We start from the raw sequence: 16,445 nt of genomic DNA on the forward strand, positions 1-16,445 counted from the left end.
CCCCAGCTCAACTCCAAATACCACAGCCCCTCCTTCCTCTTCCTGCCCACCTGTGCCCTCCCCACCCCCCACTCTGGGTCTACTTACTGGTGGAGGAACAGGCCCTGGTGTTGGCTGGGTCTCCACCCCCTCGACCCTAAACAAGGGAGAGACCCCGGGATGGCAGAGGGGCTCAGCTCAAGACTTGTCCTTTGCGCCGACCGTCCCTCCGCCCCCAGGACACTCATCCCTCCGGCCTTCTAATCTCAGAGGGGCCCCTCATTCCCTCACATCCCCACGTGAGGACAAGGCCCTGAAAGCACAGGTTTGCAGCACAAAGAATTCTGGTGTCAGAGCTATCATACAGATGGGGAAACTGAGGCCCAGAGGGGCGTGACTTGCCCGAGGTCCTACGTCAGGTCAGGAGGAGTCAGGACTAGAATTCACCTCACCGGTAACTTACCAGAAGCACGTCCTTGTTGGGCCAGGGAGCGGGGTAGGGGATGGCACCAGGGGATGGCTTACCCTCCTTTTGGGGGGTCCAGTCCTGGCGTGGATGGTGGGAAGGAGTTGGCCGTCTTTTCCTCCAGAGTTGCCAGGGGCATTCGGGGCCCTGCCGCCTGAGAACTGTCCTCATGTCCCCCTGGGCCAGGCTCTGGCAGAGCCCCCTGTGGCCTGATACGTGGGGTGTCCACCTCCTCGGGGGGCTTGTCTCCCGCTTGCTGCCCACGGCTGCAAGAAGCCTTCACCGGCTGTCCTATGTCTTCCCCATTAGCTGCCTGGTGACCTGGGGGAGGCCGCCACTCTGGGTCCTGCCAAGGACAAGGATACCAAAATAAGGAGTCCCATCCTGGCTCCCAGGTGAATCCCACAGTCACCTGGAGACCAGTTATCACAGGCTTAGTCTCATCCAGGCACTGCAAGCGTCCTCTTACTGCGTGCTCCCAGCACCCCTAGAAAGCAGCACAGATTCTCGTGTTCAGGGATGAAATGCTGGGGCCCGCAGGAGTCATGGCCCACCCAAAGTCATAGGCGTAGAAGGGGAACTTGGAGGAAGTGAGGCAGTTCCCTTTAGATAGGGTTTCCCGAGGAGGGTTCAGAGTACAAGAATCCCTAAAAAAGGAGTTTTACGTCAACTGATACAGGACTTATTATAAAGTGACTTATGATCAAGACAGTGTGATACCGGAATGAGGACAGAGAGATAAGTGGAACAAAGAGAGTCCAGAAATAGGCTTCCACATGCATGTTCAACTGCTTTGCAACAAAGGTACAAACCCAGTATGGAAAGGAGTCTTCAGTAAACGGCGCTGGAATGGATGGATGGCCACACGCAAAAAACTGAACCACTATCTAACACGCACGCACGCACGTGCAAGGATTAACTCGAGACGCATCCTGAAATGTAAATGTTAAGCCTAACGTGAAAAAATTCTTGAAGAAAACATAGGAGAACTTCTGATGTGACCTTGGGTTAAGCAAAGATGTCTAAGAAACAACACCAAAAAATCAAGCCCTGACGAAAATATTGATACATTCGGCCTTATCAGAATTCAGAACTTCTGTTCTTTGAAAGTCACCGGTAAGAGAATGGAAAAGACAAGACACAGACTGGGGGAAAGACATTCGCCAATCACACATCTGATAAAGGACTTGTGTTCAGAATATATAAGAACTCTCCAAACTCAATCAGAAGAAAAGAATCTGATTTTTTTTTAAAGGCAGTAAGTGAAAGGACAATGCACAAAATGGAAGGAAAAAAGTGTGTAAATCGTTTGTGTCATAAGAGTTTAGTATCCACCATATATAAAGAACTCCTACAACTCAACAATAAGATGACTAGTCCGATGAAAACAACGGGCAAAGTATTTGAATAGACATTTCTCCAAAGATCATCTACGGATGGCCTAGAAGCGCATTTACAAATGGTCAGCACCGTTAGTCATTAGGAACACGCAAACCCAGGCCACCATGAGAGTCCACGAGGCACCTATCAGAACACTTAAAATTAAAGACCTGGGTGGCGCAGTCGGTTAAGCGTCCGACTTCAGCCAGGTCATGATCTCGCGGTCCGGGAGTTTGAGCCCCGCGTCGGGCTCTGGGCTGATGGCTCAGAGCCTGGAGCCTGTTTAAGGGGCCTGGGGAAATTTTAGTGTCGGGGGGGGGGGAGGTGACAGATAAGGTTTGCTTTCTTGATTGTGGTGCTGGCTTCATGTGCGCCAAAACATCAAGTTGTACAGTTGGAGTATGTGCAAGCGTGTGTCCATTATACCTCACTGAAGCTTTAAGGAAATAATCTTAAAATGAAAATAAGTGAAAAGGTATTTTGTAGTCAAATGAGTTCGAAAAAGGCACCACGCTCTAGCCATCTCCTGCGAGGTCCCACAAAAGCTCGGCCGGTAAGAACCAGCTTCTAGGATATCCTAGCGTGAAGAAAACTTTGAGCTTTTTAAATCCAACATGTGCCTGTTCTTATCCTACATGTAACCCCCAAGTCCTCCCTGCCTCCATCACCCCTTGACATCCTGTGGGGCCACTCCGGAAACAGGTTGTAAAGGCTTGCCATGGGCGATCAAGAATATCTAGAATATCCCAGTGACCCACACAGACTGGGCACTCGACATCACAAGGGCACAGAGAGGAGCAGACACGAAATGGGGGGGCCCCGGGAGGCTCCTTGGTCTCTCCCAGAGAGCAGCCATTCTGTGCCCTCCTGTCACATCTCCGTGGACATTACCTGGTGGCTCTCGGGGGCCTGACCCTCCACCATCCCTGGGTTCTGATGTCTCCCCTGTTGGTCCTCGGTCTCCTTCCCTGAGCCCTGTTGCTGCTGCCCTTCTTGTGCCGCGGGGACCCTGGAAGGCAGCACCCCCAGCTCACTTCCTGGCTTGGCCTGATCACGGCCTCCTTGCCGCAATCCGGGCCCTTGCTGGGGTGCCGGGGTTGACTGCTTCTTCCTGGGGAGAAGGACAAAGCGACACCTCAGCTCCTGGATTGGGCCATCGTTTTATATTCTTAGACTCCTTTGTATTTCCCAGAGCGCCCGTGCAGCACTAGGCACACCAGAGGTGCATACTTAATGCTGGAGAGAATGAATGGAGGACTGACATGAATTCCCCAAATCCCAGATACTATGATGTCAATGTTTCGGGGCGTTAGGATTTTATTATTGTTGTTGTTCAGAATAAAAAGAAACATCAGGGGTGCCTGGCTGGCTCAGCCGGTGTAGCATGTGACTCTTGATCTCAGGGTTGTGAGTTCGAGCCCCACCTTGGGTGTAGCGGGTACTTAAAAAATAAAAGATCTTAAAAAAAAAAAGAAAGAAAGAAAAGAAAAAAAGAAAAATCAGAGAGAAGAGAGATTGAGGGGCTTGAAGGCTTGAGCCTAGGCCCATAAAGCTGAAGGAGACAGCTCAGGGTTTCAGTCTGTGCGGTCTGATGTCACTTTCATGTTCTGGAGTATTTCCCCAGGCTTCTTCCTATGGATGTAACATGTGTATTTCTCATGGGGATTTAGTTCATTACCATCTTCAAACAATTGCCTAATTTTACACAGTTACGATTATGTCTTGTGTACGGTTTTGCCATCTTTTTTCAATGATCGTTTTAACCTAATTTTTTTCCGTGCCAAAACATCTCTCATACACATGCCTTTTAAGTGGAAGTAGAAAATTCCATATTCGATAAATAAGCATATTCGACTTTGCCATTCCTCTGTAGTGGGTATTTAGGGCATACTGGCATTTCCAGCATTTTTAGCATTTAAAATGACGTGGCAGAGGGAAAAAACTTGCGTAAAACTTTGCCCGCGTCGCCAATTATTTCCTCAGGGTGTATTTCTAGACATGGATGAAGGTAAAGGTATTTTTAAGGCCGTTGAAACAAATGGCCAAGTTGTTGAACAGACGTGTCGAAACGGTTTCTATTTCTACCGGTTCCCATCTGGGCGGAGGGGGGCTCCGACCTAGCTCTGTTTCATTTCCCTAACTTTCCATGTAGAAGAGATTATTCAGAGGCTTTTGGTTATAAGCAAATTAAAACGATATGCTGACTAGTCTGAACTATTCCTGTTTCTCAAATCTTTCCCTTTTTGCTTCTGTCTGTTTCTCTTTCACTTTCCTCTTTTGAAAAACATTACACTCTGGGGCTCCTGACTGGCTCAGTCGGTGGAGCATGGGACTCTTGATCTCAGGGTTCTGAGTTTGAGCCCCACGTTGGGTGTAGAGATGACTTAAAAATAAAATCTTTAAAATATAAGAGTCTCATACTCTGGTTTCTTTTCAGATCGTATAAATCTTTTGCCTTTTAAAATAGGAGTCTTGGGGCACCCGGGTGGCTCAGTCGGTTGAGCGACAGACTTCGGCTCAGGTCATGATCTCACGGTCTGTGAGTTCGAGCCCACATCAGGCTCTGTGCTGACAGCTCAGAGCCTGGAACCTGCTTCAGATTCTGTGTCTCCCTCTCTCTCTGACCCCCCCCCCCCATTCATGCTCTGTCTCTCTCTGTCTCAAAAGTAAACATTAAAAAAATTTTTTTTAATATGAGTCTTACTGTAGACAAGGTAAAAATACAATATTTAGAAAATAGTAACAAGAATGCCATGTAAATGTGTGTTTCTGAGTCTCAGCCTCTCTTTTGTTCAGTCTTCCATTAATACGGTGAACACATGTTTATTGAACATCTACTAAGTGCCAGGCACAGTCCCAGGCATGAGGGGTTTGAAGCAGAGCAGGACACATAAAAGAAGCTTGTGGTCCAGTGGGTCTAGAAGCCAGTGCAGATGGAAGGTTCGGGAGCGATGATGTAGCAGGATTTGTGCCCCCCGTGAGAGAGAAGATTAAGGGCGTATTTGCCTTAGGCTGGGAGTCCTGCCTCGTCCCTGTCCCCCAGGTGGCTCACAGAGTTCTCTCCCGGACCTTCTTTAAGAAGTCCCCAGCTCACCCCGGTTCTGCCGGCTGCCTCTGCTCCTGGGTCCTGAGCTCCCGAGGCCCTTCCTCTGAGGCTGCGCTGTGTTCTGGTCCCTTCTCTGGCCCCCCTGGGGCTGATGAGGGCTGCTTCCCACTGCCCATCCCTGCAGCATCTGGAAACGCAACCTGGAACAGAGATGCCCATGCGCTAGCCCAAGGGTTGGCCACAAGTACCCATTATGGAGGGCTCCTCCCTCTCCTTGAACATCGTCCAGGCCTCAGGGACGGGGACATCCTGTGCTGACTGCAGAAGGCGCTGCAGAGAGGCGAGGAGGAGGAGGAGGAGGAGGAGGAGGAGGAGGAGAAGGGAGAGGTGCAGGAGAGGGGAAGGGGGAAAGGGAGGGGGAGGAGACAGGGAGCTGGAGAGTGGCTAGGCGTAAGCCCAGCAGCGCTAAGGGCTCTAGCAGAAACCTACAGTCCGGGGTAGCGCCTGAGCCAAGGGAACCCCCTGAGGACAGCCTGACGGAGCCCCCTGGGGGACATCACGACCCTCAGAAGATCCAAGAGAGGCTTCCACAATTTCTGCTATTCACAGGTCAGGCTCTGGAACCGGATCTCGATGCCCATCTTGGTCTATCAGTCCCTGGCTGAGCCAGTGACTGGAGCCAGCTCCGACCCTCACCTGAGGCAGCAGACTCCAGACGACCTGCCTCAATCACTTGAGGACAGTTGTTCTAATGCAAGGTCGAGCCAACACTGAGGACACCTACGCTCGGGGAGGCAGGGTCTGTGCCCCAGGCAGTGGGGCTCAAAGGGGTGCCATGGCCCGCCCAAGGTCATATGGCTGGTTACATAACCGGACTGAAACCCATGACTTTGTTGAAAAAAAAAAAAATGAGGGGTAGAGGTGGAGGAAGCCCTGAACGCTTGCCCCAGCCTCCTTCTAAGACCGGCCCCCCTACCTTCAGGCGCTCTCCCTGCCCCCGAGGGAAGCCGTGATTTATAACAGAAGCTACAGGGAGAGGGTAACACTTTACCCAAGGGAATGTTGACTTTTTTTTTTTTTTATGGTGACATTTTTGGCTCTGGGGAAACCAGATGGGAAGGAGGGCTTTGCTTTCTCTGTGCTCTTCAGTTCATGCCCCTTGGCACCTAAAAGAATGGCTGGAAAGAGGCTGAGGGGTATGATGGAGGCTTAGGATGCAGGCTGAGGGCTGGGGAGGGTCGTGCTGGAAGCCTTGAGCAACTGTCAGGGGACTGGAGGGTCTAAAGGGGGCTGGGGGCACACAGCAGAGTAAATAGGAATTCTGGTTTTGCTCACCCAGCATCTATCCTGGTAAGAGAAGCCAGTGGTCAAGTGAGTACCACCTCTGGCTCCGTTATACCAAGAGATCCAGGCCACTCTGCTCTGCCACGGTGACTAATTCAGGGATGAGCATGTGACCACGATCTGGGCCAGTCGCAGTGATACCAGAGACTTCCTTCAACTATTGCAGAGAGGCTCTCTTCCTGTTGGGGACGCTACGCCAGAGGATGTAAGATGAGAAGATTTTAACCCGAAGTGGCCAGGGCAATCCTTGCCACCTTTCAGGAAGGGCCTGCCTGGGAGCGTCACACTGGAAGGCAGAGCCAACAGACACTCATGTAGCACCTTGATCCAGCCATACCCGAAGCACGCCCGTAGATTTGTCATCTACCCATGCTGACGTAGGGAAAGGTGCCGGCTGGGAATAGCAGGGTCAGAACATGAGGTGCAGGGCCCTACCTGGCTGATTTCTGATATGGTAGGCTCAACACCAGGCCTCTTGCTGGTGGTGCTCATGCCAGGACTTGGCTGGGCTCCTGGAGCCTTGATCCTTCCCTCCGTGTGCATCTGGGCGTTTCCGTTGTCCATTGTGCCACAGCCAGAGAGGGTGCCAAGTGAGGGGCATCGGTTGCTGTGGTCCCACAGGAGAAACCCAATCAAAGTTCCACCAAGGTCATTACCAGCCCACCTGGAACCTGTGATACAGAGAGCCTGGCTCAAGGGAATAGTCAGGGCCCGGCCCACCCCGGAGAGGGATGCAGCGGAAACAGAGAGCTAGCCACACATTCATCCTGATTCTCACAGTAACTCCGAGGAGCAAAGTCACTGGCCCAGGGTCCAATGCCAACTAGGCCACAGAGCAGGAATTAAACCGTGGCCTGTCGGATCCCCAAACACACGCACTTTCTCCTACCCCAGCATTTCCTAATGGGTGCTCTTTGGTCCTAATATTGGTCCCATGAGGTACAGCACACACACAGAAAAAAGAGTTCTGAGGCCAAATGCATTTGGAAAGTGCTGAGTTAAAATAGAATAGGCTCTGGGGCCCCTGGGTGGCTCAGTCGGTTAAGGGTCTGACTTCGGCTCAGGTCCCGATCTCGCGGTTCGTGAGTTCGAGCCCCGCGTCAGGCTCTGTGCTGACGGCTCAGAGCCTGGAACCTGCTTTGGATTCTGTCTCCCTCTCTCTCTGCCCCTCCCCTGCTCATGCTCTGTCTCTCTCTCTGTCTCTCAATAATAAATAAACGTTAAAAATTTTTTTTAATTTTTTTTCCCAACGTTTATTTATTTTTAAGACAGAGAGAGACAGAGCATGAACGGGGGAGGGGCAGAGAGAGAGGGAGACACAGAATCGGAAACAGGCTCCAGGCTCTGAGCCATCAGCCCAGAGCCTGACGCGGGGCTCGAACTCCCGGACCGCGAGATCGTGACCTGGCTGAAGTCGGATGCTTAACCGACTGCGCCACCCAGGCGCCCCAAACGTTAAAATTTTTTAAAAAAATAGAATAGGCTCTGTGCTGCAGAACTTCTCAGAGCCTTCAATGTGCATGTTAAATATACATTTTAAAGAGTGCCCCAGAATGTCACGGCTGTTGCTGCTATAGATGAAAACTCCAAGTTCTTCTTGGGGTTAAGGAACAAGAGCTGAGAACATCTGTCTCGGGAACCCCAAGGTCTCCAATAGCAACATGTAGTTCGCCAAAGCACCCTCCACCCTGCCCCGGACACATCCCTTTCTAAAGCCTTTCTTGGTGTCTCTCCTGCCTCTCCCACCCAACGTCTTATTAGGCTGTATCACCACCCCCTACTCAAACATGTTTCAACCTGAGCAGCCCTCCCACAATCCTAATCCCACAGACCCCCAGCCTCTGTGCCCACATCCCACTTCTCTGTCTCCCCAACAACGCCCACCCCCCCACCACCATTCTTCAACCTCCCACCTCTTCTCCAAGCTTCTAGCCACCTCAGCCACCTCCAGCGTCTGGATTCCTCTGAGGTAACATTAACACTATTTCTATGGGTGCATCACAGACCCCTTTATACTGTTGACGATTCCTAGGGGTAAATCCCACCCCCCCCCCCAGTGCGACCCTGGGACCTTGAAGATCTTGATGGTGCTTTCACTTTAAACCAGGGCAGGCCAGCCAGCAGACACAGGAATCTTCTATTTGCTGGGGGCGTTTGCAGGCGGTGCTCTCCTAAGGGCTCCGTGGGATCGCTGGGCTCAGCCCTGAGGCTCAGAGGAGCCCCGTGTCTCGTCGAGCGCAACTCAGCTAGTCTGCAGAAGATCTGGATTCAGACCCAGGCCTGTGCGGCTCCCGGGGCCGCGTGTCTCACCGTCTTATCTCGCATCCAAAGAAGCTCAAGCCACTTACTCGTCTCCCTACGTAACCAACAGCTGTTTAACAGACACCTGCCCAAGCGGAGCACGGCACCAGGTCCTGAGGATGCGCTGGCTGTTCTGAAGGCTCTCGCAGCGTACCGGCAGCACAGAGCAGGTGCTCCCAAGAGCCACGACCCCCAATCCCCACTCCCTCCTCCTTTCCTCCCACCCCTACCTATACCCCGATCCTTCCTGCAGCTAGGCCTGCGCCCCTACAATGCAGACGAGACCTCCATCCCGTGGGGCGCCCGCCCCAGGCGCAGCGCCCGTCTCCCCAAGGGCCTAGTCTCTCGCTTGGCACAGGGAGGTCAGCGCTGTGACCAAATCCCTCCCTCTGCCCTGGAAGTTCCTTGCTCCTCCCAGTCTCTCTCCCATGAGGGCCCCCTGCACATCCCCCTGTCCTCCGGGCACTCCGGCCCCAGGGGTGGATGACCCATCCGGAGGACCGCCCTTCCAGACCCCTCGAACACGCCCCCCATTGTCCCCTGTCTCCACCTCAGAATCCTCAGGCCCCGGTATTCCACAAGCTGGAATTTTGAGGGGGCAGAGGCTCCAGAGGGGATCCAGCCCCCTCTCCATCCCCATCTGGGACTTACAAACCCTGTGAGAGTCTGAACGAGGGGACGCCCCCAACCCTAGTAGAAGGGCATGGAATCTGAAGACAGAATTGAGGCAGGTGGGTGGCACATAGAGACGACGATGTCCTTTCCGAGCACTTGTACCTTCTGGTTTTGTCCACGGCTTTGTGGCGATTTCATTCACATCCCATACAACTCTCCCACTTATTAATTAATTACTTAATTAGTTTTAAAATTATTTATTTATTTTATTGTTGAGAAAGAGAGAGAGGGAAAGCTGGGAAGGGGCAGAGAGAGAGAGAGAGAGAGAGAGAGAGAGAGAGAGAATCCCAAGCAGGCTCCGCTCTCACCACACACCCGACACGGGGCTTGATCCCACAACTGTGAGATCATGACCTGAGCCAGTATTGAGTCACATGCTCAGCTGACTGAGCCCCCCCAGGCGCCCCACAGTTCTCGCATTTAAAGTGTGCCATTCAAGGGTGCCTGGGGGGGCCCAGTCGGTTCAGCGTCCGACTCTTGACTTCGGCGCAGGTCATGATCTCCCAGTTCGTGAGTTCGAGCCCCACATCGGGCTCTCTGCTGACAGGGCAGAGCCTGCCTGGGATTCTCCCTCTCCCTCTCTGTCTCAAAATAAATAAGTGAACTTAAAAAAAAAATAAAGTGTACAACTCAGTGGCTTGTAATATATTCACAGAATTGTTTGACGATCACCCCAATATTAGAGCAACTTTATCACCCTAAAAAGGAACTCCACACCCCTTCACCATCACCTCAATTCTCACACCCCACCCCAGCCCTAGGCAACCACTAATCTACTGTCATATAAATGGACTCATACGATACCTAGTCCCTGGTGACTGGCTTCTGTCACTTGGCAAAATGTTGTCAAGGTTCATTGCCTTTTGTGGCCAACATAATATATTTTGTACATCCACTTACCAATAAGTGGACATTTGTGTGTTTCTACTTCCGGGATATTATGAGGAATGCTGCGGTAAACATCCGTGTACACAGTTTTGTGCAAATACATGTTTTCATTTCTCTTGAGTATACAGCTAGGAAAGTAATGGCTGGGTTAGAGGCTAACTCTATGTTTAGTTTCTTGGGTAATGGCCAGATGGCTTCCAAGGGGAAGGCATCATTTTACATTCCCAACTGCGGTGTAGGAGGGTTCCAACTCTTCTGTATCCTGACGAACACTTGTTATTATCTGCCTTTTTGAGTTCTAGCCATCCTAGTGGGTGTGGGTATGAGGTGGAATCTTACTGTGGTTTTGGTTTGTGTTTCCCAGATGGCTGATAAGGTGAAGCACCTTTCTTTCTTTCTTTCCATTTACCTATTTACTTTTTTAAAGGATTTTTTGGGGCGCCTGGGTGGCGCAGTCGGTTGAGCGTCCGACTTCAGCCCGGGTCACGATCTCGCGGTCCGTGGGTTCGGGCCCCGCATCAGGCTCTGGGCTGATGGCTCAGAGCCTGGAGCCTGTTTCCGATTCTGTGTCTCCCTCTCTCTCTGCCCCTCCCCCGTTCATGCTCTGTCTCTCTCTGTCTCAAGAATAAATAAACGTTAAAAAATACGTTTTTTGAAACGTTAAAAACGTTTAATGAAATAAAGGATTTTTTGTTGGAGACAGAGAGAGAGAGAGAGCATGAACAGGGCAGGGGCAGAAAGAGAGGAAGACACAGAATCTAAAGCAGGCTCCAGGCTCTGAGCTGTCAGCACAGAGCCCAATGGGGTCTTGAACTCAACAAACTGTGAGATCATGACCCGAGCTGAAGTTGGACACTTAACTAAATGAGCCACCCAGGCGCCCCTAAAAGATTTTATTTTTAAGTAATCTCTAGGCTCAATGAGGGGCTCAAACTCACAGCCTGAGATCAAGAGTCGCATGCTTTTCCGACTGAGCCAGCCAGGTGCCACATAGTGGAGCATCTTTCCATGTGCTTATTGGCTATTCATGTATCTTCTTGGGGAAAATGTCCACTAGAGTCCATTATTCATGCATAAATTGGATTATTTGTCTTTTTACTATTGAATGGTAAGGGTTCTTTATATATTCTAGATATAAGTCCCTTGTCAGATATATAATTTGCAAGATTATTCTCCCATTATGTGCATTGTGTTTTCACTTGTCCTTTGTAGCACAAAAGTTTTCAATTTTATTTAAGTCTTATTTATCTATTTTTTCTTTTTTAAAACTTTTATGTATTTATTTTGAGAGAGAGAGAGAGAGAGAGAGAGAGAGAGCAGGGTAGAAGGGCAGAGGGAGAGAGGGAGAGAATCCCAAGCAGGCTCTATGCTCAGAGCAGGGCCCAATGAAGGGCTTGATTGCAGGACCATGGGATCAAACCACATGAGCTGAAGTCAAGAGTCAGACGCTTAACCAACTGAGCCATCTAGGCGTCCCTGTCGATTTTTTATTTTGTTGCTTGTGCTTTTAGTGTCATTTTTCAAATGTGCTTTTAGTGTCCTTTCTAAGAATCCAGTAGGGGGGCGCCTGGGTGGCGCAGTCGGTTAAGCGTCTGACTTCAGCCAGGTCACGATCTCGCGGTCCGGGAGTTCGAGCCCCGCGTCGGGCTCTGGGCTGATGATGGCTCAGAGCCTGGAGCCTGTTTCCGATTCTGTGTCTCCCTCTCTCTCTGCCCCTCCTCCGTTCATGCTCTGTCTCTCTCTGTCCCAAAAATAAATAAACGTTGAAAAAAAAATTAAAAAAAAAAAAAAAGAATCCAGTAGGTTCTTTTTTGATTAGGACATAAACGCAAGGTCATGAAGGTTTAGGTCTATGTTTTCTCTTAAAAGTTGTGTAGTTTTAGCTCTTACACTTAGGCCCAAGACCTATTTTTAATTCCTTTTGTATATCGTGTGAGGTAGGGATCGAACGTCTGCATGTGGGTATCTCAGCACCATTTGTGGGAAAGACGACTGTTTCCCTATTGAATTGTTTTGGCACACTTCTAGAAAGTCAACTGACTATAAATGTGAGGGGTTATTTCTGTATTCTCAGTTCTACTCCACTGATCTGTGCATGCATCCTTATTTCGGTACTATACTGTCTTGATTACTGTAGCTTTGTAGTAAGTCTTGAAACCGGGAAGTGTGTTGGGGCGCCTGGGTGGCGCAGTCGGTTAAGCGTCCGACTTCAGCCAGGTCATGATCTCGCGGTCCGTGAGTTCGAGCCCCGCGTCAGGCTCTGGGCTGATGGCTCAGAGCCTGGAGCCTGTTTCCGATTCTGTGTCTCCCTCTCTCTCTGACCCTCTCCCGTTCATGCTCTGTCTCTCTCTGTCCCAAAAATAAATAAAAACGTGGAAAGAAAAAAAAAAATTAAAAAAAAAAAAAAAAGAAACCGGGAAGTGTGAGTTCTCCAACTTTGTTCTTGTTCAAGATTGCGTTGTTACTGAGTGCCCTTTTATAAGTGGTTTCCCCATCTGAGAAATGGGGGAAATTCCTCTGAGAAATGTCTGCGATGGGAGAAAGATACAGCAGAGAAAGATGGTAAGTGACCTGTGATACATATTTCAGGAGGCCACCGAGGACAGCTATCCACATTAAACCCTCACCCTGGCCCGGGACCTACCAGAAAGCAGCTGGGTGAATGAGCAAGATTTTGCTTCCCTGTTCACTTCTTCATGCTTGGGATGGGCTCTATCTGGGCTTATATATACTCTGCTTGTTGGGTTGAATTGAATGTCTGGTAAATAATGTAATTAACCCGGGAGTTGATGATAGGTCCAATTACCCTCTGCAGCAGAGGTGTTGGGAGGCATTTCAGGAACGTCCAGCTATGAGGCTGGGATCTGAGAATAAGGCAAAAGGGACAGTTGGACTTCTTCCAACCCAAGGACAATGTAGTTGCCCTGGGCTTGTCACTGTTTCAGTGGCCTCCATCACACAATGGAGAGAACAATCCTCACCCTGCCCACCTCGCAGAGATTGTTATGTCCATGTAACATCTTCCGGAGAGCCTTCCCTGACTTCCCAAGGCTGAGTTGGGTCTCTCTTCTCTTGGCCCCCATAGCCCCTGCGAATTCCTCCATCATAGCCCTTCCCACTGTGCACTGTAAATAACTCCTTTTCTCTCTGTCTCCTCTGGTCTGTGAGCTCCACGAAGACAGGAGCTGGGTTGGCTTCATCTCTGTGGCCCCAGCAGCCAGCATCCGCCATAGGGTAGGTGCTCAATTCCCGTCTTTGTTAGACCGAACTGAACTGAACGTGCTCTGAACACGTGGTAGGGCCTGGCTTTCCCCGGCATGGGTGATGCTTCCCTTCGGGGCTCATGAGAGGAAAGCTTCCTACCTGTCATGGCCACATGGTGAGGCCACACAGCCACCGTGGGCCGCCTTCAAGCTTCTTGGCTTCCAGAGGGGAAGTGATGGAGCTCAGTGCTGATTACAGACACTACCCTGAAGTTCAGCTCTTGAGACCTGGTCCTAGATGCTCTCCCAGCTGGAAGTCCTCTAACCCAATGAGTCTGGGTGCTTTACTCCTTGGATACCCAATTCTCCCCTGTGTTGTTCAGTACATATTGATGCAAGGAGTCAGAGTGTGAAAGAGAAAACACAGTGGCCCATCCCTAAATTGCCACTTGGTTTTGGGATGTAGCCAACTGAACACACACACACATTTACTCACCCATTTGCTGAGCACCTACTCTGTGCCAGAACTTGTGCTGCTGTATACAGGGTCCACAGGTGACAGGGACAGGATCCTTCAAGAGGCTCACAGTCTGGTGGGAGAGCAGTCATATAAACCGAATGGTGAGAATGTGAAGGGGTAAGATCGTCAGTGTGGGAGTGCACCCTCCCTGCCCCTCTTCATATCTCTCCCCTCCACCTTTGAAGGGAGTTCTGTCTTTGCCACTCCAGGACTTAAGGGAAATGAGAGACGGGATCAAAGAAGCAGGAGGGAGAAATCTCATTTTCTGGGTCATCTCTCAATTTCTTCTTTGTTGTGGAGAATCAGGGTAATGAGCAAAGTTGAAATTAGAGGGTAAATCAATTCACATAAAGAGAAAATAACTTCACACCCCCCAGGATGGCTGTGATCAAAGAAAGTGGAAAGTAAGTATTGGTAAGGATGGGGGGAAATCGGAACCCTTGTTCATTGCTGAGAGGAACATAAAATGGTGTAGCCGCTATGGAAAACAGTTCAGTGGTTCCAGAGAAAGCTCAACATAAAATTACCATATGGCCCAGCAAATCCACCTCCAGATATATATATATATATATATATATATATATATATATATATATATACATACTCAAGAGAATTGAAAACAAGGACTCAAACAAATCAGCATCATTCACAGTAGCCAAATGGTGGAAACAACCCAAATGGCCATCCACAAATAAATGGACACACAAACTGTGAAATAGGCACACCATAGAGTATCATTCAGGCATCAACAGGAATGAAATTCTCATAGATGCTAGGACAGGAAGGAACCTTGAAAACATTATGCTGAGAAATAAACCAAGCACAAAGGCCCGATAACTGTATGATTCCACTTATATGAGGTATCTAGAATAGGCAAATTCACAGAGACAGAAAGTAGAATAAAGGCCACCAGGGGTTGGAGGGAGCGGAGAAATGGGGTGTTGTTGCTTAATGGGTACAGAGTTTCTGTTTGGGATGATGAAAAAGGTTCTGGAAATAGTGGTGATAGCTCTATGCAATACCGTGAATGTACTTAATTCCACTGGATTGCACACTTAAAGACGGTCAACATGGTAAAGTTCATGTTATGTATATTTTGCCACAATACGAAAGGTTTTTGTTGTTGTTTTTTAATTTATTGTTGGAGAGAGAGAGAGAGTGCGAGAGCATGGGGGAGGGACAGTGAGAAAGGAGACAGAGAATCCCAAGTAGGCTGGGTGTCGTCGGCACAGAGTCCCACGCGGGGCTCAAACCAGGAACCGTGAGACCATGACCGGAGCTGAAATCAAGAGTCGGACGCTCACTGAGTGAGCCACCCAGGCGTCCCTAAAAAAGATCTTTTAAGAGGTTAGATTAATTCTATGATAAAGTACTTGTACAGAGTGAGTAAAAGGAGAGAGAGGGAGGAGAGGGGAGTTGGGGGTGGAGCAAAGCTTTGGTGGAGCAAAGCTCTCCGCATAGGACCTGGCAGGTTGTAAGCACTTACTAAATAATTGTGGAAGAAATGAGAGAATGGTACAGGAGAAGGCGTTTGGAGAATTTGACTATGGTGGGACAATATGTATCCCCGTAACATTCTATGAGAAATTCGAACTAGGACTGGGGTTCTTTTTTTTTTTTTTTTTAATTTTTATTTTTAACGTTTTTATTTATTTTTGAGACAGAGAGAGACCCAGCATGAACAGGGGAGGGTCAGAGAGAGAGGGAGACACAGAATCTGAAACAGGCTCCAGGCTCTGAGCCGTCAGCACAGAGCCCGACGCGGGGCTCGAACTCTCAAACCGCGAGATCATGACCTGGGCCAAAGTCGGACGCTCAACCGACTGAGCCACCCAGGAGCCCCTCTTTTTTTTTTTTTTTTTTTTTTAATGTTTATTTATTTATTTTGAGAAAGAGAGAGGGAGCAAGTGGGGGAGGGGCAGAGAGAGAGAGAGAGAGGGAGAGAGAGAATCCTAAGCCGGCTCCATGCTGTCAGTGCAGAGCCCTACCTGGGGCTAGATCCCAGGAACCGTGAGATCACGACTTGAGCCGAAATCAAGAGTCGGAGCCTTAACCCGCCAAGCTACCCAGACACCCCTTTTTAAGGGGGGATTGTTTTTTAATTAGTTATGTTACTAAACTTCGCTCTTTGTTGAGTCTAGGCCACACTGGGCCTCGGGCATGTGGTGGGTTAGAATACGGGTGGAGGGGTCAGGGCATCCCGGGCATCCCAAGCATCTCTCAAGGAGAAGTAGCCTCAGGGAATCATCTGGAGTCAGGAGAAGGAAGGACACGCAGGAAGGGCAGAGGGAAGAGAGAGGCTTCAGGGTGAACTATGTAGGTAGATCCAGCCTGGAATCTCAGCCAGCTGGGCCCACGTGTCAGATGGGGATGCCCCACAACCGGAGGGCTGATTGCAGCTGGGTCTGTACCCAAGTTGTCTCGGCTGCCCATTCGGCCTTGCGGGAGCGGGAAGCCCCCGCCCCGCGCAAGGCTCTTGGACCTCATCGCTTCGGCTCTAGAATCCTTCGGCCGCACGTCTGGAGCCAGAGCGGCCAGCAGAGGGCGCGCGGGAGACAAACGGGCGGAGGACCGCAAGCCGCCGCTCTAGCCTGACCCGGGCCATAGAGTCGCGCCGCTTCCGGCCCCGCTGCTGGGAAGGAG

General features: G+C 50.1%; 1 protein-coding gene across 1 annotated transcript in view; it reads right to left on the reverse strand.

Annotated features, from left to right (window-relative positions):
- SPATA21 (spermatogenesis associated 21) overlaps positions 1-6,836 on the reverse strand; it is a 28,090-nt gene extending 21,254 nt beyond the window's left edge. Inside the window, exons 1-3 of the mRNA XM_030324225.1 lie at positions 6,748-6,836; positions 505-567; positions 88-136 (exon numbers count right to left, since the gene is read on the reverse strand). Of these exons, the coding sequence (XP_030180085.1) occupies positions 88-136; positions 505-567; positions 6,748-6,779 (144 nt within the window). The 5' untranslated portion in view covers positions 6,780-6,836. The remainder of the gene's footprint in view (positions 1-87; positions 137-504; positions 568-6,747) is intronic.
- Between the last annotated feature and the right edge of the window lie 9,609 nt (positions 6,837-16,445).

The sequence above is a fragment of the Lynx canadensis genome, chromosome C1 (genome assembly GCF_007474595.2).
Source record: "Lynx canadensis isolate LIC74 chromosome C1, mLynCan4.pri.v2, whole genome shotgun sequence".
NCBI classification, from domain to species: domain Eukaryota; kingdom Metazoa; phylum Chordata; class Mammalia; order Carnivora; family Felidae; genus Lynx; species Lynx canadensis.